At 42.9% G+C, this 17,896-nt stretch overlaps 1 protein-coding gene across 1 annotated transcript in view; it reads left to right on the forward strand.

Annotated features, from left to right (window-relative positions):
* Positions 1-17,896, forward strand: part of LOC137446580 (trichohyalin-like) — a gene marked incomplete at its 5' end in the record, with an annotated part of 275,413 nt that overhangs the window by 122,596 nt on the left and 134,921 nt on the right. Inside the window, one exon of the mRNA XM_068149376.1 lies at positions 17,202-17,224. Coding sequence (XP_068005477.1) covers positions 17,202-17,224 — 23 coding nt within the window. The remainder of the gene's footprint in view (positions 1-17,201; positions 17,225-17,896) is intronic.

Raw genomic sequence — 17,896 nt, forward strand, 5'->3', positions numbered from 1 at the left:
AGAACCTGGAATGCATAGACCTCATTCCTCCTTCCTTTATAGCCAGGCTGAGTGGCCTGAAGGCCAAGACTCAGCAGGACATATTCAGTTTGTGAATATTTCATCCTGTGATGAATATTCTAATGATTTCTTGGGAATTTAATGTAGCTTCCAGATTAGAGAGGCATGCTGCATTTTGCAGGGAGGATTTGGTTTGTTTGCTTACATGTGGTACATCCAGATCAGAGTTCAGGTCTTAAATGTTTCTCTCTGTAGGTCTTGTGTCATCCCTGTCAACCTCATGTGAGTGTCCTGGACAGCTTGAGACTAGGACACACTAGAGACTCGACACTAAGCATGCCAGATAGAAGAAACTAGTTTGCAGCCCTGGCTTTAGCAAGGTTAATGGCTTTGTGTCATCTACAACCTTTTAAAAGCTGAAATGGATGTCAGCCCTAGGGCAGCTACTACATCCACAAAGCCCACAGTACCGGAGGGGAAAACTGCATGTACTCCTTGCAAGCAAGCATGAGACACTACTTGCCAGCTCTTAGATCTGGGCAGAAGGAGGACATAAGAGCCTTGAATAAAGATTTACTTATGGAAAATAATAAAAGCTAACACAAAGCCAAGGTTAACTGAAACATATAATTAAACTTCACGTTTGCTTTAATAGAATACAATATTGACTTTGCTCTTTACAGTAGATTAGGTTGTTGACATTATAGCAGTATGATAAACAAACCACTAAGCTTTTTCCCTAGCAGAACAGAAAATTAAAGCTGGTTATGACAGGCCAAATAAAATGAGTTTATTCAGGACTGTATAAATCATCAATAAGAATTTCTAATCACTTGCCTCCAAAAAGCTAGATTATTTGATCTGCAACAAAACTGGGGCTGTGTCAGCAAGTTGGATGCAAATCAAACAACATTCAGACATTTCAAAAATTCTGGGAGTATGTGTCTGGAATACAGATGAAGGCCTGAAATTCAGTGAGGCCTTCTTAGGGTAGTGCAAACACTGGTGGTTTTTTTTTACACTGAGATGTGGTTATTGAAACAGGAGCCTCTCATCAGCAGGGTGTATCACAGATTAAACATCTTCCCTGGTTTTCTAGTCTTATTTTCTATGCATATCTTAACAAAGATTTTTCTTTGCTTGGTGCCTACATTTTACACACACTAAAAGCTGTGCAAAGCTAAACCATTCATTTTGAGGCTTTCTCATATTGTATTACTTTTTAATACAAAACCACATGGTTCCTGTAAAGGTCTACTATAATTTAAGGCTTGCCTGGCACAATAGCACACTTTGATGCGTGTATTTTATGTACAAAATCTTATTGTAGTGCCTGTGATCTATAAAGATGTTCACTCAGGCATGGAGTAAATTTGTGAATCCTTAATATTTTATTATCTGTTTCCCTAAAGCATAATCTACTCCTGCCTCGACAAAATGCTTTCATCCAGATTTCTCCATGCCATATAAATGAGGGTTAAGACCAAAATAAAAATAACAATAAAATATGTAATAGAAGTTTCCAAGAGAACACCAAAAACGATCATCCAGAATTCAGTTGTGATATGAACTCCCTAACCTTCCCCTGAATGTGGATCAATATGGTGGAAGTTATTCATAATTCATGATAAAAGCTGAGAAGTGCCTGTCTGCAAAAGTCTTATCCCTGTTTTTCACTCTTTGGAAGGTACCAAGCTTGGACACTTTCTCTGTTTCAGACTGCATTTCATCGTTGCTCATGGCTTGCTGATTTAAAAAAAAAACAAACCAAAGCAAATAACAACAACAGCAACAAAAAAAGGCAAGCAAAACAGATGCTCTGGAAGGAGTGAATGTCTTGAAGATATCATGCTGCCACAGTCTTCATGTTATTGCCACTCCTATGAACCTGATACTGGTTAGACCACACCTTGAGTCCTGTGTCCAGTTCTGGGCCCCTCAGTTTAGGAAAGATGTTGAGTTGCTGGAAGGTGTCCAGAGAAGGGCAACAAAGCTGGGGAGGGGTTTGGAGCACAACCCTATCAGGAGAGGCTGAGGGAGTTGGGGCTGCTTAGCCTGGACAAGAGGAGGTTCAGGGGAGACCTTATTGCTGTCTGCAACTACCTGAAGGGAGGTTGTAGCCATGTGGGGGTTGGTCTCTTCTCCCAGGCAACCAGCACCAGAACAAGAGGACACAGTCTCAAGCTGTGCCAGGGGAGATTTAGGCTGGATGTTAGGAAGAATGTCTTCCCAGAATAGAATAGAATAGAATAGAACAAACCATGTTGGAAGAGACCTTCAAGATCATCACGTCCAACCCATCACCCAACACCACCTAATCAACTAACCCATGCAACCAAGCACCCTGTCAAGTCTCCTCCTGAACACCTCCAGTGACAGCGAAAGAAAGAAAGAAAGAAAGAGAGATTGGCCACTGGAATGTGCTGCCCAGGGAGGTGGTGGAGTCACCAGCACTGGAGGTGTTTAGAAGAGACAGGATGAGGCACTTAAGTGCCATGGTTGAGTTGATCAGATGGTGTTGGGTGATAGGTTGGACTCGATTATCTCAAAGGTCTTTTCCAATCTGGTTTATTCTCTATTCTGTATTCTTTAGGACACATGGAGCAAATCAAAATTTCCTTGAGTTTTAGTGCTCATTGACTTCTTTCCATGTTACAGTGGCAGGGCTGCAAGGAAAGCAGAAGTTTGGCCAGATGATCTGTTGACTACAATGTAGTGTGTTGTGTGTTGACTGAATCTCAAATGAAGAACAGAAAAATAAAGCCTGGAGAAGGGAAGATTAAACACTGTTAAAAGAAGATTGTGTTAGTTCAGCTTGATTCTCTTGCTTTTCTAACCAAGAAAGAACACCTCTAAAGATTTGGACTTTGCTGAACCCTTTGATTCAGTACAGCAAGAGAAATCACTCTAGCTGGAGAAAGTAGACATCATAAAGAGGTTAGAATACAGGTGAAAATGCAAATAATTTTCTGTGGAAATAGCAACCAGTTGTCCATGAAATGGGAACTGTTCATCTGAAGGAAGGTTTCCAGAAGAGTTCATTACAGTTTAGATTTGTTCCTTTAAATTATCATTATTGAGCATAATACGAGCATAATACAGAGTGTGTGTGTGTGACAATAGCTCAGAGTTGGAAGACACAATATCTCACAGAAAGAAAACCTAGATGCTACAAAGAGCAGGATTAATCAGAACTTCTGCTGGGAGGTGAGGGTTCATTACATAAGGTCATGGACACAGCAGGGACTGTGAATTCCTGGTGTGATATTACTGCACAAACAGACAGGCAGCATAAAAGGGTGCATCACCTGAAGGACTGCCTGGAGAGAAAATATGTGTATATCATGGTAAAAGTGCTTGTTGAGAACTTTTCTATCATCCAAGGAAATGCAGTCACTTTTGACTCTGTAGGATCAGGGCTGATAAATGTATTGAAAGTAGGGACACATCCTTCTCATGACAAGAGATTCTTTAATCTCCTCATTTTTGCTCACTTTAACAGAGAAAAAGAAAATCCTCCTCATTTTTGCTCACCTTAGCAGAGCAGAAGCTGGCCAGGGATATAAATACCCATGAAGAGAGAGAACCATCAGTTCAAAAGAAAGCAGGAATGAATGCAGGCCATGGACACACTTATGCCTGAAGAATGACAATCACCCTCTTCTCAGAGAGTCTTTGGACATGGGACACAGGTAGACAGGACTTCACTAATGCAAACGAGGCTCTTGCTCAGAGATCATATTCTCTGTCTGCTTGCCATATCATAAACGTGGCCCTGATGATTCAAAAGAGCTCTTTGCATGTTTTTAACTGTAGGAAAACATTAAGGAAAGAGTCTCTGGGTTACAATGTCAACCATCAAGTAGTTCCAATGGTAGGTTGTAAACTGAAAGAGATGAACACATTCCCACAGTGAAATGGAAAAAGAGACTTCTGGATTTTCTTAGCTTAGCCTAGGGAGTAAGGAGAGGAGATAAATACACACAGTGGATGGTGGCATTCAAACTTGTTTATTATATTCCTATATTTCATCCTTTGTTCTGAGTGAAATTCCATGACTAAATAAAGGCTTCTCACTACACAGCCTTATCTTTTAATGTCTGATTTGCAAGGCCTCAGGTTTGACTTTGGGTACTGATTTAGAAGACAAGAAAATCAGTAGAAATTGTCCTATTCACTGAAGAGAGAATGAAGCAAGGTAACTGTGTCCAGTTCGGGGTCCCTCAATTTAGGAAGGACATTGAAACATTTGAATATGTCCAGAGAAGGGCAATGAGGCTGGGGAGAGGTCTCAAGCACAGCCCTGTGAGGAGAGGCTGAGGGAGCTGGGGTTGCTTAGCCTGGAGAAGAGGAGGCTCAGGGGAGACCTTACTGTTCTCTACAACTACCTGAAGAGAGGTTGTAGCCAGGTGGGGGTTGCTCTCTTCTCCCAGGCAACCAGCACCAGAGCAAGAGGACACAGTCTCAAATTGGGAAGTTTAGGCTGGAGGTGAGGAGAAAGTTCTTCCCAGAAAGAGAGATTGGTCATTGGAATGTGCTGCCCAGGGAGGTGGTGGAGTCCCCATCCCTGGAGGTGTTCAATAAGGGACTCGACGTGGCACTTGAAGTCATGGTTTAGCTAGTGATGAGGTCTTGGGTAACAGTTTGACCTTGATGATCTTTGAGGTCTTTTCCAACCTTATTGATTTTATGATTCTATTCTATGATTCAAAAACAGACCTCAATGACCTTGCTGAAATTAATTACTTGAACCAAACTCAGAGAAGCTTACTTCTTGAATTAAATAATAGTCCCATGCCTTGGAAAATATTCCTAGCAGTTTAACAAATCCTGCATGCAGAGGGTTGGAGAATACATGTGAAGGAGGGAGGGGGGAAAGGCCAGCATGGTCTGCTATGAGTGAAATATGATTCAATCATTCAGTGCTGCTGTTTTCTTAAAATGCTTTTGAGTCTGGTGTGGAGACTGGCATCAAAATACAAGTCAAAATATGTAAGGGTTTGAGATATGTGTTAGATATTGATTTGGGTTGATTTCTTTTGACATCCAGCTGTGTCTGCGTTTGGGAGCAACGCTCGCAATCAGGGGTCATCTCTGCAGGCAACTGTGCTGGGAAATATTAACTGGCACAGTAAACAGGGAAGGTTTGATGGAAATACCATTCACAGCTCAATGGGAATAATTTAGACTAGTTACAGCAGTGGGGAAGGGTGTCATAATCTGAAAATATTTCTTAACAGAGCCTATGACAAAGAGGCTGTTTTCCTTAGGATATTAATGAGCAATAAATTTGTATGCTTTCCCTGCACTCCCATTTCAACACAACCCAGATACACCAGGGAGCTGGCTAGGGAGAATGACTAAAAATATTAACTTCTTCACCTTAAGCCCCCAGTGCTCCAAAGACACGTCAGCCTGACTTTTCTCACTGCTTATAGAACTTATTGAATGCTAGGAATTTAGATGGTTACTCAGGCCAGAAAAGACCAGATTGTGTCTGGAGTGCAGATACGAATAAGATAAGCTTTGGAATGCAAACTCTAACTTAATTGAATTCAAACTGCTATGACATGAATTTAATCTGTGTCCATAGGCCCATATAGGCCTTTTGGCTTCCATACAAACAAATATCCAGTGTGCAATGTCTTAGCAAACCCAGCTTCAGCCAAAAAATAAACCAGTGGAAACGTCTGCATTATCTCGCCTATGACTTTTGACAGCTAGGCTTTCTAGTTGCTCTCCTTCCTTCCTTCCTTCCTTCCTTCCTTCCTTCCTTCCTTCCTTCCTTCCTTCCTTCCTTCCTTCCTTCCTTCCTTCCTTCCTTCCTTCCTTCCTTCCTTCCTTCCTTCCTTCCTTCCTTCCTTCCTTCCTTCCTTCCTTCCTTCCTTCCTTCCTTCCTTCCTTCCTTCCTTCCTTCCTTCCTTCCTTCCTTCCTCTCTCTTCCTCTCTCTTCCTCTCTCTTCCTCTCTCTTCCTCTCTCTTCCTCTCTCTTCCTCTCTCTCTCTCTCTCTTTCTCTCTCTCTCTCTCTCTCTTTCTCTCTCTTTCTCTCTCTTTCTCTCTCTTTCTCTCTCTTTCTCTCTCTTTCTCTCTCTTTCTCTCCTTCTTTCTCTCTTTCCCTCTTTCTTTCCTTCTTTCTAACTGTGAAGCACTGACTCTGTACATCCTCCCTGTGCCCATCACTACTGCTGAGCCAGTGTGGTATTCCATGTTAATTCACTACAGCTATAGGTCAGAATCAAACAATCACTCCAGAGTCAGGAGGAGAACAGAGATGAATTGCTTCTGTGATCAGCTGCCTTCTGGAACCAGTCTTCATGCAGCAGAGCCTCGTGTGTTGCTAGTGCCTACGGGCATACTCCAACCTCTAAACAGATGGCTGAATTTGCAAGCTGTGGATTGTCTGCTTGCAGGTAACTTGTGCATGAAGAGGTTACTGTGGGTTTGATTTCTGTATATTGAACAACTATGAAAGTGTGTCTCTTATCTTGTGCTTGTATTAGAAAGCCACACTTTGAACAACTTTCCTCATTGTAAGGCAATGACAAGTCAGACATCTCTTCCACACCCTTGGCATGGAAGTCACTACAGTCACACCCAAAGACTGTCTATTTCACTGCCTGCTCCCTGCAGAGACTGCAACAGAAGTTTTTAAAGATGCACAAAATCTAATCAAATGAAGATGAGGGAGAATCTGGTACATGTTACAGTCTCATAGCCATTGATGAAGACTGACTGAGGCATGGAGATCTGCACTTCTAGCTCTCTTTGTTGTTTGATATTAGTAACTACAATTAGAATTATTCATAGACTTGCATATAAATTTCTATTCTCTCTTTGCTCTCTGTGTGAGCCATATTCCAGTGTGGGTGGGTTGAGCTTGAGAGAGTCAGTGTGGCACACTTTTAACCTCATAGTGAGTAGTAGTAGGCTCATGAGAGTGCTATGCCCTTGCCCTACTTTAAGCACATGGAGCAGAGTACAGGAAACTGCCTTTTGCCCCATGGATTAAAATTAGTTAGAATAAACCTTTATTAGAATAAACCAAACCAGGTTGGAAGAGACCTTCAAGATCATCGTGTCCAACCCATCAACCAATCCAACCCAACCAAACAGCTAACCCATGGCACCAAGCACCCCATCAAGTCTCCTCCTGAACACCTCCAATGATGGTGACTCCACCACCTCCTTACGTAGCCCATTCCAATGGGCAATCACTCTTTCTGTATAGAACTTCTTCCTAACATCCAACCTGAACCTCCCCTGGTGCAGCCTGAGACTGTGTCCTCTTGTTCTGGTACTGGGTGCCTGGGAGAAGAGACCATCATCCACCTGTCTACAACCTCCCTTCAGGTAGTTGTAGAGAGTGATAAGGTCACCCCTGAGTCTCCTCTTCTCCAGGCTGAGCAACCCCAGCTCCCTCAGCCTCTCCTAATAGGGCTTGTGTTCCAAACCCCTCACCAACTTTGTTGCTCTTCTCTGGACTCATTCCAGCAAGTCAACCTCCTTCCTAAACTGAGGGGCCCAGAATTGGACACAGTACTCGAGGTGTGGCCTAACCATTGCAGTGTACAGGGGCAGAATGACCTCCCTGCTCCTGCTGGCCACACTGTTCCTGATGCAGGCCAGGATGCCATTGGCCCTCTTGGCTGCCTGGGCACACTGCAGGCTCATGTTCAGCCTACCATCAACCAGCACCCCCAGGTCCCTCTCTGCCTGGCTGCTCTCCAGCCACTCTGACCCCAGCCTGTAGCACTGCATGGGGTTGTTGTGGCCAATGTGCAGAACCCGGCATTTGGATGTGTTCAATCTCATGCCGTTGGATTCTGCCCATCTGCCCAGCCTGTCGAGGTCCCTCTGCAGAGCCTCTCTACCCTCCAGCAGATCAACTCCTGTCCCCAGCTTGGTGTTGTCAGCAAATTTACTGATGATGGACTCAATGCCCTCATCCAGATCATCAATAAAGATGTTAAAGAGCACAGGGCCCAGCACTGATCCTTGGGGCACACCACTAGTGACTGGCTGCCAGCTGGATGTGGCACCATTCACCACCACTCTCTGGGCTCGGCCCTCCAGCCAGTTCCTAACCCATCACAGTGTGCTCCCGTCCAAGCCATGGGCTGACAGCTTGGCCAGGAGTTTGCTATGGGGACAGTGTCAAAGGCCTTGCTGAGGTCCAGGTAGACTACATCAACAGGCCTCCCCACATCCACCAGGCGGCTCACCTGATCATAGAAGGAGATCAGGTTGGTCAGGCAGTTTAGGTGATACATGCAGATGCAGACCCTTGCACCATAGCTACATTTTCTCAGATAAATCTCATTCCTTTTGACACTGAACTATGTCTACTGTATCAAAATGTTTGCATAAATGCCAGCACGTAAATAATGGGCGAATGGTTGCTCTGATCCGTCTGCCCTACCACCTTTAAGTTGGCCATTGGAACACAGACATTCTTCTTGATAATTAGACTGCTCAAGTATTATGCCAGCTCTCTGGCTCCAGTTGTAACCAGGTTCTTCTGGGAAACAAATAAAACAGTTGAAAAGTTGACAACTGCAAAAGATGAATGTGACGGCTTTAGGCTGTGCTTAGCTGTGCTTTACGTGGTGGGAGGATTAAACCTCCACACTACCACAATGAACAAAGATTTCCTAATCACAGCTTAACTCAATTTCACCTTTAATTTCGAGTTCAGGAGCTTTTGAATGAATTCTTCAAAATATTGCAAGGTATGGGAACATTTTTCCTAACCCTATAAACAGTTATTTCAACTTGTACTCCCAGTAAACACAAAGGTCTGTAATATCCTGTTCCTACCACTCCTGGGGTATTTGATATGGAAATTAATATAGCTAGCCCATGCCTCCTATACTGATCACATCAGTTTATGGAAACAATTCAAATAACAAATGTCACTGTATTGTATTTTGGCAGATGAGGCTTAATTCAGCAAGATGTGCTGGAAGGTGTCCAGAGAAGGGCCACAAGGATGATCAGAGGGCTGGAGCTCCTCTCATATGTGGACAGGCTGAAGGAGTTGGGGCTATTCGATCTAGAGAAGAGAAGGCTCTGAGGAGATCTTCTTGTGGCCTTTCTGTATCTTAAGGTGGGCTACAAGAAAGCCGGTGGGGGACTTTTTTGGGTGTCAGATAATGATAGGACTAGGGGGGATGGAGCAAAACTAGAAATGGGTAGATGTAGATTGGACTTTAGGAAGAAATTCTTCCCCATGGGGATGGTGAGAGACTGGCACAGGTTGCCCAGGGAGGTGGTGGAAGCCTCATTCCTGGAGGTTTCTAAGGCCAGGCTAGATGTGACTCTGAGCAACCTGATCTAGATTGAGGTGTCCCTGCCCATGGCCAGGGGGTTGAAACTAGATGATCCTTGAGGTCCCTTCCAGCCCTAAAAATTCCATGATTCTAAGATGCTAAGGAAGTTGATTCCAGCCAAGAAAAGCATTTCACGAGTTCATAAATCAGTGATTCCCAGCCTCTGTCACTTGCAGTGTCTTCAGACATACCATGTCTGTGCTAAAGAGTGAAGAGCATTTATGGCCTCAGATTTCTTTACTACTCTCTGGAGGCTTTTTAAAATCTAGCCGTTAGAGGAGGAGTTGGATTTTCAGGTTACTATGGTTCATTTTCTCCCCTTCACTAACACAATAAGAAGGAAACAATCACTACTGATCTCAAATGGTGTAGGCCACACTTAAGCTTTTGCCAAGCAGCCAGTTTCGAACCTTGCCTATTGTCAGCATCTAAGCAGAAGCTGCTGTTTATCTGATCACTTCAAACAGATTCTGGTATGTTGGCATCACAGCATGCAGTTCTGCTTAGCTCATGTTAGGACAAAATAAGTATACTACAATGCAAAATAAATAAATAAAGAGAAGTGATGTAATTATGAAGTCTCTAAATAGAACTGAATCATTAAGGGATTTAGGGAATGATAACTTTATTTCCTTGAGTACAAGAAGAGGGCCATCCATGGAAGGAGTGGGACAACAGGTTTAGCCAAAATGTCATCATTTCCTTCATAAGTCACACTTGAAATATCAAATTCACTGCCATGGGATATTGTGAAGCCCCTGTACTCAGCACTGGTTAGGCAACACCTTGGGTCCTGTGTCCACTTTGGGGCTCCTCAGTTTAAGAAGTACATCGAGACACTCGAAAGTGTCCAGAGAAGGGCAACAAAGCTGGGGAGGAGTTTGGAGCACAGCCCTGTGAGGAGAGGCTGAGGGAGCTGGGGTTGCTTAGCCTGGAGAAGAGGAGGCTCAGGGGAGACCTTATTGCTCTCTACCTGAAGGGTGATTGTAGCCAGGTGGGGGTTGGTCTCTTCTCCCAGGTAACCAGCACCACAACAAGAGGACACAGTCTCAAACTGTTCCAGGGGAGGTTCAGGCTGGATGTTAGGAAGAAATTCTTCCCAGCAAGAGAGATTGGCCATTGGAATGTGCTGCCCAGGGAGGTGGTGGAGTCACCATCACTGGAGGTGTTTAGGAAGAGACTGGATGGGGTGCTTGGTGCCATGGTTTAGTTGATTAGATGGTGTTGGGTGATAGGTTGGACTTTATGATCTCTGAGGTCTTTTCCAACCTAGTTAATTCTATTTTATTCTATTCTACTCATGACAGGGAGCCTGCATAATCTTTAAGGTCCCTTCCAATCCAAACTGTTCTATGAATCTATAAAAAGATTAATAGACAATTTATTCTAGGGGAGCTTCGATAATGTTTTTTTGTTGAGTTTTGTTTTGTTTTCCTTTGTTAAAATAAAAAACAAAACACTAAAAAAACTCCATCAAAACTAAACCAAAAGAAACCAAATCAAAACAAAGAAAATCCAAACAAAGCACAAATGACAAACCAGATACAAATGCCAGCTCAAAATGCTCTTCACAGAATCACAGAATCACCAAGGCTGGAAGAGACCTCAAAGATCATCAAGTCCAACCTGTCACCACAGACCTCATCACTAAACCATGGCACCAAGTGCCACGTCCAGTCCCCACTAGAACACCTCCAGGGATGGTGACTCCACCACCTCCCTGGGCAGCACATCCCTTAGTTTAATGACTGCCAGAATTGGTAGACTTTCCTGAAGCATGAACATCCCCTACCTACTATATTTTTGCCTTTTTTTCTTTCTGTACCCAGAGGAGATGATCTTAATAGATCTATTATTGGGGGAAAAAAGAAAATACAAAAATACAAACTAGATCAAACTTTAGTCTGACCCAATGTGACTGCTTTGTATGCTTATGTCATGTCAAGCTCCTGCTCCCTCTGCTTACAAAAGCCTTCCTTGCAGTCCCATGGCTGTTGAGATGGAGATGGAGAAAAACAGCAGAATTGCTTCAGAACTGCTTTGAATACACTTGTGAGGTAGCAATGCAAGTCCTTGCTCAGAAACAAGCATAATTGTTCCTGACATGCAGATCAATGCCTGCATTATTTAAAATGTGCATTTGCTCAAGTATCAGCCTTGAAACTGGCCTCATAAATTCTTCTCTTCTAAATTTCCTGTGTACTCCTTTCTTTGAAGTTTTGCAGGCTACCAGAGACCTCTGCAAATTTGCTTTGATTTTTCTCCCAGACTGTCTGAAATTGGGGAAAATGTGAGAAGATATTTTGCAATAAAAACCTGAGGCTTAGGCAGGGTTGGCTTTTTAGGCACCTTATTTCCCACTTTTCAGAAAGGCTGACCTTGCTAGAGAGGTTTCGGATCACCAGTGACACGCACAAGCATTGACATGCAGGTTTCAGCATCTGTGGCAGCAGCCTGTCATCTAGAATAGAATAGAATAAACCAAGTTGGAAGAGACCTTCAAGATCATCGAGTCCAACCTATCATCCAACACCACCTAATCAACTAACCCATGGCACCAAGCACCCCATCAAGTCTCCTCCTAAACACCTCCAGTGATGGTGATTCCACCACCTCCCAGGGCAGCACATTCCAATGGCCAATCACTCTCTCTATGAAGAATTTCTTCCTAACCTCCAGCCTAAACCTCCCCTGGTGCAGCTTGAGACTGTGTCCTCTTGTTCTGGTGTTGGTTCCCTGGGAACAGAGACCAACTCCCACCTGGCTACAACCTCCCTTCTGAAGAGGAACATAACTGCAATTTAAAGCTCTCCATTTAACCCCAGCCAAAACAATGTCAAATAAGGCAAAAATTATTGATAGAATATGTTGTGTCAATGTGAATCAGGGGGAAAAAACCCAAAACATTTCTGATCCTTTTTAAGTATTTGAGCTTCTAATATTTTTATAATTAGACAGCCTGGGAGTTTATTTCTTCTCCCAGTATTTGTGATCTTAATTAAGTCTCACATTTATTATTAACACTGCGTCCTGTTTTATATGGGGGAACAACCTCTGGAGATGCTGTTCTGTTGTGCTGTGACACCCGAGGCCTTGCATCTCTCTAATTACTGAGGCCTGCTTCAGCTCCATTTGGATACTGCCCTGTTTAATCCCTCTTGCTTTTACAGTCTGGGAATGGCTTCTTTTCCTAGTATTTGAAGTTCAAATTAAGCCTCATGTTTATTAGTAAGTGCATCATTTCATAAGAGAAATACAAGCTGTCTGAGAAAGATCAGAGTGCTGTGCCAAGCTGAAGCCACTGGCAGATTCTCAGCTGTATGGAGGGTCAGTATCATCAGTACCAGAGGAATGAACATTATGGTGAACAAACCAAACCCCAAAAAAAAGAGCACATCTACAAATCATATCCAAAGGCCACACTGAAAGCCTGAAACTGAGAAAGGTGCTTTCTGTTAGCTTTGGGTGTGTGCAATGAAAATGGGAAGGTCTGGGCATAAGCTATCCATAAACCAAATAATCATGACTTTGTGATCTGCACATCAATGCAGAAGAGGAGTGTTGCAATCATAGCCTGGAGAGGAGGAGACTCAGGGGTGACCTTATTGCTCTCTACAACTACCTGAAGGGAGGTTGTAGACAGGCAGAGGTTGGTCTCTTCTTCCAGGCAGCCAGAACCAGAACAAGATGACACAGTCTCAGGCTGCACCAGGGGAGATTTAGGCTGGAGGTTAGGAAGCAGTTCTATACAGAGAGAGTGATTACCCATTGGAATGGGCTGCCTGGGGAGGTGGTGGAGTCACCATCACTGGAGGTGTTCAGAAGGAGACTTGATGGGGTGCTTGGTGCCATGGGTTAGTTGTTTAGGTGGGTTGGATTGGTTGATGGGTTGGACGTGATGATCTTGAAGGTCTCTTCCAACCTGGTTTATTCTATGTATTTTATTCTATAGCAATAAGTAGTGTGAGCTATCTGGTAATGTAAGCTTAGAGCTTGATATAGTGGTAGGCCATGCTTAGCATAAGTGTAGAACTAACTAGCAGTTTAGTGCTTGGTTGCATGGGTTAGTTGATTAGGTGGTGTTGGATGATAGGTTGGACTCAATGATCTTGAAGGTCTCTTCCAACCTGGTCTATTCTATTCTATTCTATTCTATTCTATTCTATTCTATTCTATTCTATTCTATTCTATTCTATTCTATTCTATTCTAAAATAGTACTGTGCTAGCAGTGTGTAACTAAAACAAAGTACTGGTAGCTGTAAACACAAAGAATTATCTGGGAATAACAGGATGTATACATCAATCAACAACTTCATGTGATATCAGTAGTTTAACTAATAATGTATAACAGTAGGATGTGTGGACAATTGTAGGGAACCAATGAGATTATACTAACCATGCTCTGTGAGTCTGTGTGTCTGTATAAGCTGTAGAGGTTCCCTAATTAAACTGAACAATACTTAGATCATATTAGTCATCCTTATTGATTCCAATCTCCATTGTCACAAAAGGAGAGGGGTAGCAGAGTGAGTAGCAATGACTACAGAACTAAGGAATGAGAGCTTTTTATCCTGTCCTGCTCTGTTCATGAAACTATTACCCCCTCTCACCACTGTGACTACTGTGACAAGCTCATCCAAAGCCCTAGAACTGTATACCATTGCAAGGTGTATGACTCAGAATAATTGCTGGGACAGCCAGGTCTGTATATGCACCCTGCTCTCATGCATGTGTCCATTAAAAGTTTTAACCAAGACTAATGTAACAGAATCAAAAGAAGCAATACTGTGAAATGGTGAACATGAACCTGTATTGGAACCCCAAGCTCTGTTGCTGGTTCTGCCATTGGCTTGCTTAATGGTCACACAGAATTAAGTGAATCATTTCTTACCCAAACATTGCTTGCTGGTTTTCTCTTTGATGCCTTTGCCCTGATGTTTCATCATGTTATAATCTACTTCATTCTGCTGCTGGCTCCATGTCTGTCTCTGATACACAGCTCACTCTGTATCTGCTGGAAGCTCAAAGACATCAGCTTAAATGCAATAATGAGATGTGGCTGAGAAGCAGCACATTTTCCATGAGGAATCTTCTCCCTGCATGTTTCAAGATTTCAGTGGGTTTTTTTCACTCACAAGATTATAGTCCTCAGCCCTGTGAACTCCTGCTTGCTTTGCTGGATTCACTGCTTGCAATGATACCTGCAAACATGGGGAAAAAATATCTTCAGCCACTTGAATAAAAAGACAGCAGCCCTAAAAGATTGCAGACATCTGCACTCTAGATTCACATCATTTATGATGGCACTGTGTGGTGGGTTGAAGTTTCCCCCCAGCATTAACTTTGTCAGAACAACTCAGTTAGAAGCAAATGAAGCTGTATTTACAAGCAAGAAGTACACTCTACAATGGCATGGAATGAATAGATACAAAATATACAGTCTTTACAATATTATACAGCTATTTACAATTGGCAAACTACATGAAATTCCCCTGGTCAGAGACCAGGGAAGCCATTCCACTGCCCCCCCTACCCCCCTGCCCCAAGAGAGAAAAGGAGCAGAGAGAAAGCAGTGGGTTAGGCTTAAGGAAACAGCTCAGCCAAGGCCAGCCAACCATCAGGTTAATCTCTCCCCAGTGAAGCAAAAACAGCAGAGATCAGAAGAGAGAATTGTTATGGCACAGCTCCTCTTATTCTAGATATTTACCCAATGAATTTGTTTAGAATAATCTTTTGTTTTCCTTTTCACACCCAATAGTGATTTATTTCCATTTCTCTACTTTTGTGCTCAAAATCTGTAACTGAATGTTAAAGGCATAGCCTAAAAGCTCCACCCACTGAGACTGAACCACCTCAATTTCTGATAAAGGTAATGGTTTTGAATGCAGAGAATAAAGGCAGGATATCCAGGGAGGGTGTAGAAACAGTAACCAACTGAGGTGTCAGAGGTTATCAATGCTATCCCATCTTGAAGGACCAGATAACCTGCATCTGGCTCAGTGCTGAATCTGAGGAACAATTTTATGACTGGAGCAAAACAGGTAGGGTTCATGCAGCATGTAGATGAATACTGAAGCTGCCCCCTGCCAGCTGTTAGCCTGGCCTGAACAGGTCTTGCAGGGCTGCTAGGCTCTTAAATAAAAGCAAACAAAAGAGTAGTTAAATGAAGCAAAATTACAAAAGAGATAAATGAGATAGTTTAGCAAACATGGGCTGTGCTAGAATAGCATGATATCTCTCCTTGATAAGCTAACTGATCTTCCAGACAAAAGAAATGCAGATCTAATCTACCTGGCATTCAGGAAAGCATTTAACGTAGTCCCACATGGGACATCATTAGTTAGGCTAGATAAAATGGGAATTAGTGCAAGAACTAGAAGGTGTAGCTTATAGCTACAATAAAGGAGACAACCTAATGGGCTCTTTCAAGAGGGAATTATCAGCATGTAGAGACGTTACTTGTGGGCTCTCATAGACGTCAGGGTTTTGGAAGCGGTTGTACAGGCAAAATTTGCTGATGCAGCAAGCCTGATCATCACAGAGTTTGTCTGCATCATCTTCTGTAGCAAAATGCGAGCTTGTCCTGCCCTCATCTGATCTAAAACTATATAACCAAGTAACTGCAGGTCTGATATGCCAAGTACAACTGGAAGATATTTGCAAAGAATCTGGCTCACATTTGGCCTGGTTGGACTGTGTTTGAACCAAGACCACAAATACAGTTATATCACAAAAGAATAATCAAGATGCAGGACAGAAAAAGGAGAAAGACCTGTAGTGTACAGTAAGAGAGACAGGGAACAAAGAATGTGAGCTCTAGGAAAAATAACACTTTGCTAGAAGTTGATCATTATCAGGAGGAAACACAAAACAAAATAAACCTAGGTGCATTATCTAATCTCAGGGTGAAAGTGATTCACAATGATTATACAGCAAGAAAACCACCCTCCTAATTTGAAACACAGCTGTAGTGCTGTGGAATGCTCTAGTAAGGCTGTGTTGTACACTATGCATAGTTATATTTACAAGGACAAGAATGATCATAGAATCATAATATCAATAAGGTTGGAAAAGACCTCAGAGATCATCAAGTCCAACCTGTCATCCCACACCTCAGGACTAACTAAACCATGGCTTCAAGTGCCACGTCCAATCCTCTCTTGAACACCTCCAGGGATGGTGACTCCACCACCTCCCTGGGCAGCACATTCCAGTGGCCAATTACTCTTTCTGGGAAGAACTTCCTCCTCACCTCAAGCCTAAACTTCCCCTGGCACAGCTTGAGACTGTGTCCTCTTGTTCTTGTGCTGGTTGCCTGGGAGAAGAAACCAACCCCCACCTGGCTACAGCCTCCCTTCAGGTGGTGTGTACAGAATGCTGCAGATGACACTAGGAGCACTGTAAATCCTTTCTTCTGGGGGCATTTTTATTCGGTGGTTTCACTACATGCATGGCTGATTCCTCATATGCCTGCTGTTACAACCAGATTCTTTGTAATGAGCAGAGCTGTGCTTTACCTCCTTCCAGCTAACACTGTTAACTGATATGTGAACATTTCTCCTTCATTTTAGGACAATGTCACAAGAGTTAATTTAAGCTATACTTTTGTAATGTGGTGGGCTGAAGGTTGCCCCCCAAATTAGCTTTGCCAGACCAATTCAGTTAGAAGCAAATGGAGCTGTATTTACAAGCAGAATCTACACTCTACAATGGACTGCAATGAATGTGTACAAAATATCCAGGATGTACAATATGATACAGATATTTACAATTAATAAACAGCACAAGGACCCAGCCTGGCAAAGGACCAGGGGAAGCTATTAGCTTCTCCCCCCTGCCTTCCACTTTCCACCCTGTATAAAAGAGTAAGGGACAAGAGAAAGGAGCAGGGAAGTTAGTCTTAGCCAAGGCCAGACAAAGCACACAAATTATCTCTCCTGAGTGAAGCAAAACCAGCTGAGATAAGAAGAGAAAAGGGAAGAATTGTTATGGTACATCTCCTCTTATTCCAGATATCTACCCAATGAATGTTTAGGATAATCTTTTGTTTTCCTTTTCACACCCAACAGTGATTGATTTATATTTTTCTACTTTTCTGCTCAAAATCTGTATCTAAATTTCAAAGGCATAGCCTAAAACCACCACAACTAGTAAGAGAGAAGAGCTTATCAAATCAGGCACTGATCTCAGCTGGGAGGAGGTAAATGAGTTCCATGTGGTAATTTAAAAGTCTGTTCCTTATTGTTTCTCAGCTGTAAGCTGTTGCCTCCCAACTGGGCCTGTGTTTGGCTGTATGCTAATTGGACCCAACCAACACAGGTAAGATGGGTCAAAGAGCCAAAGCCTTGATTTGACTCCTGGCTCATGATACAAGCAAGTCATGCTTGCTCTGCTTAACACCTGGAAAATGAAATGTTTATATGAGGCAGAGGACAAGGTTAGCACATGAACAAATTCTTTTAACCTGGCCATAAATACGTTTCAGCTTGAAGTCTTTCTGAAATGTGTCCCATGATCATAGCAGTGGGAATCTGGAAAACCCATTGGTGGAAGGGGTTGCACAAT

Source organism: Melanerpes formicivorus, unplaced genomic scaffold, assembly GCF_026170545.1.
Source record: "Melanerpes formicivorus ecotype bairdi unplaced genomic scaffold, bMelFor1.0.p_v2 SCAF_1, whole genome shotgun sequence".
In the NCBI taxonomy this organism is placed as follows: Eukaryota; Metazoa; Chordata; class Aves; order Piciformes; family Picidae; genus Melanerpes; species Melanerpes formicivorus.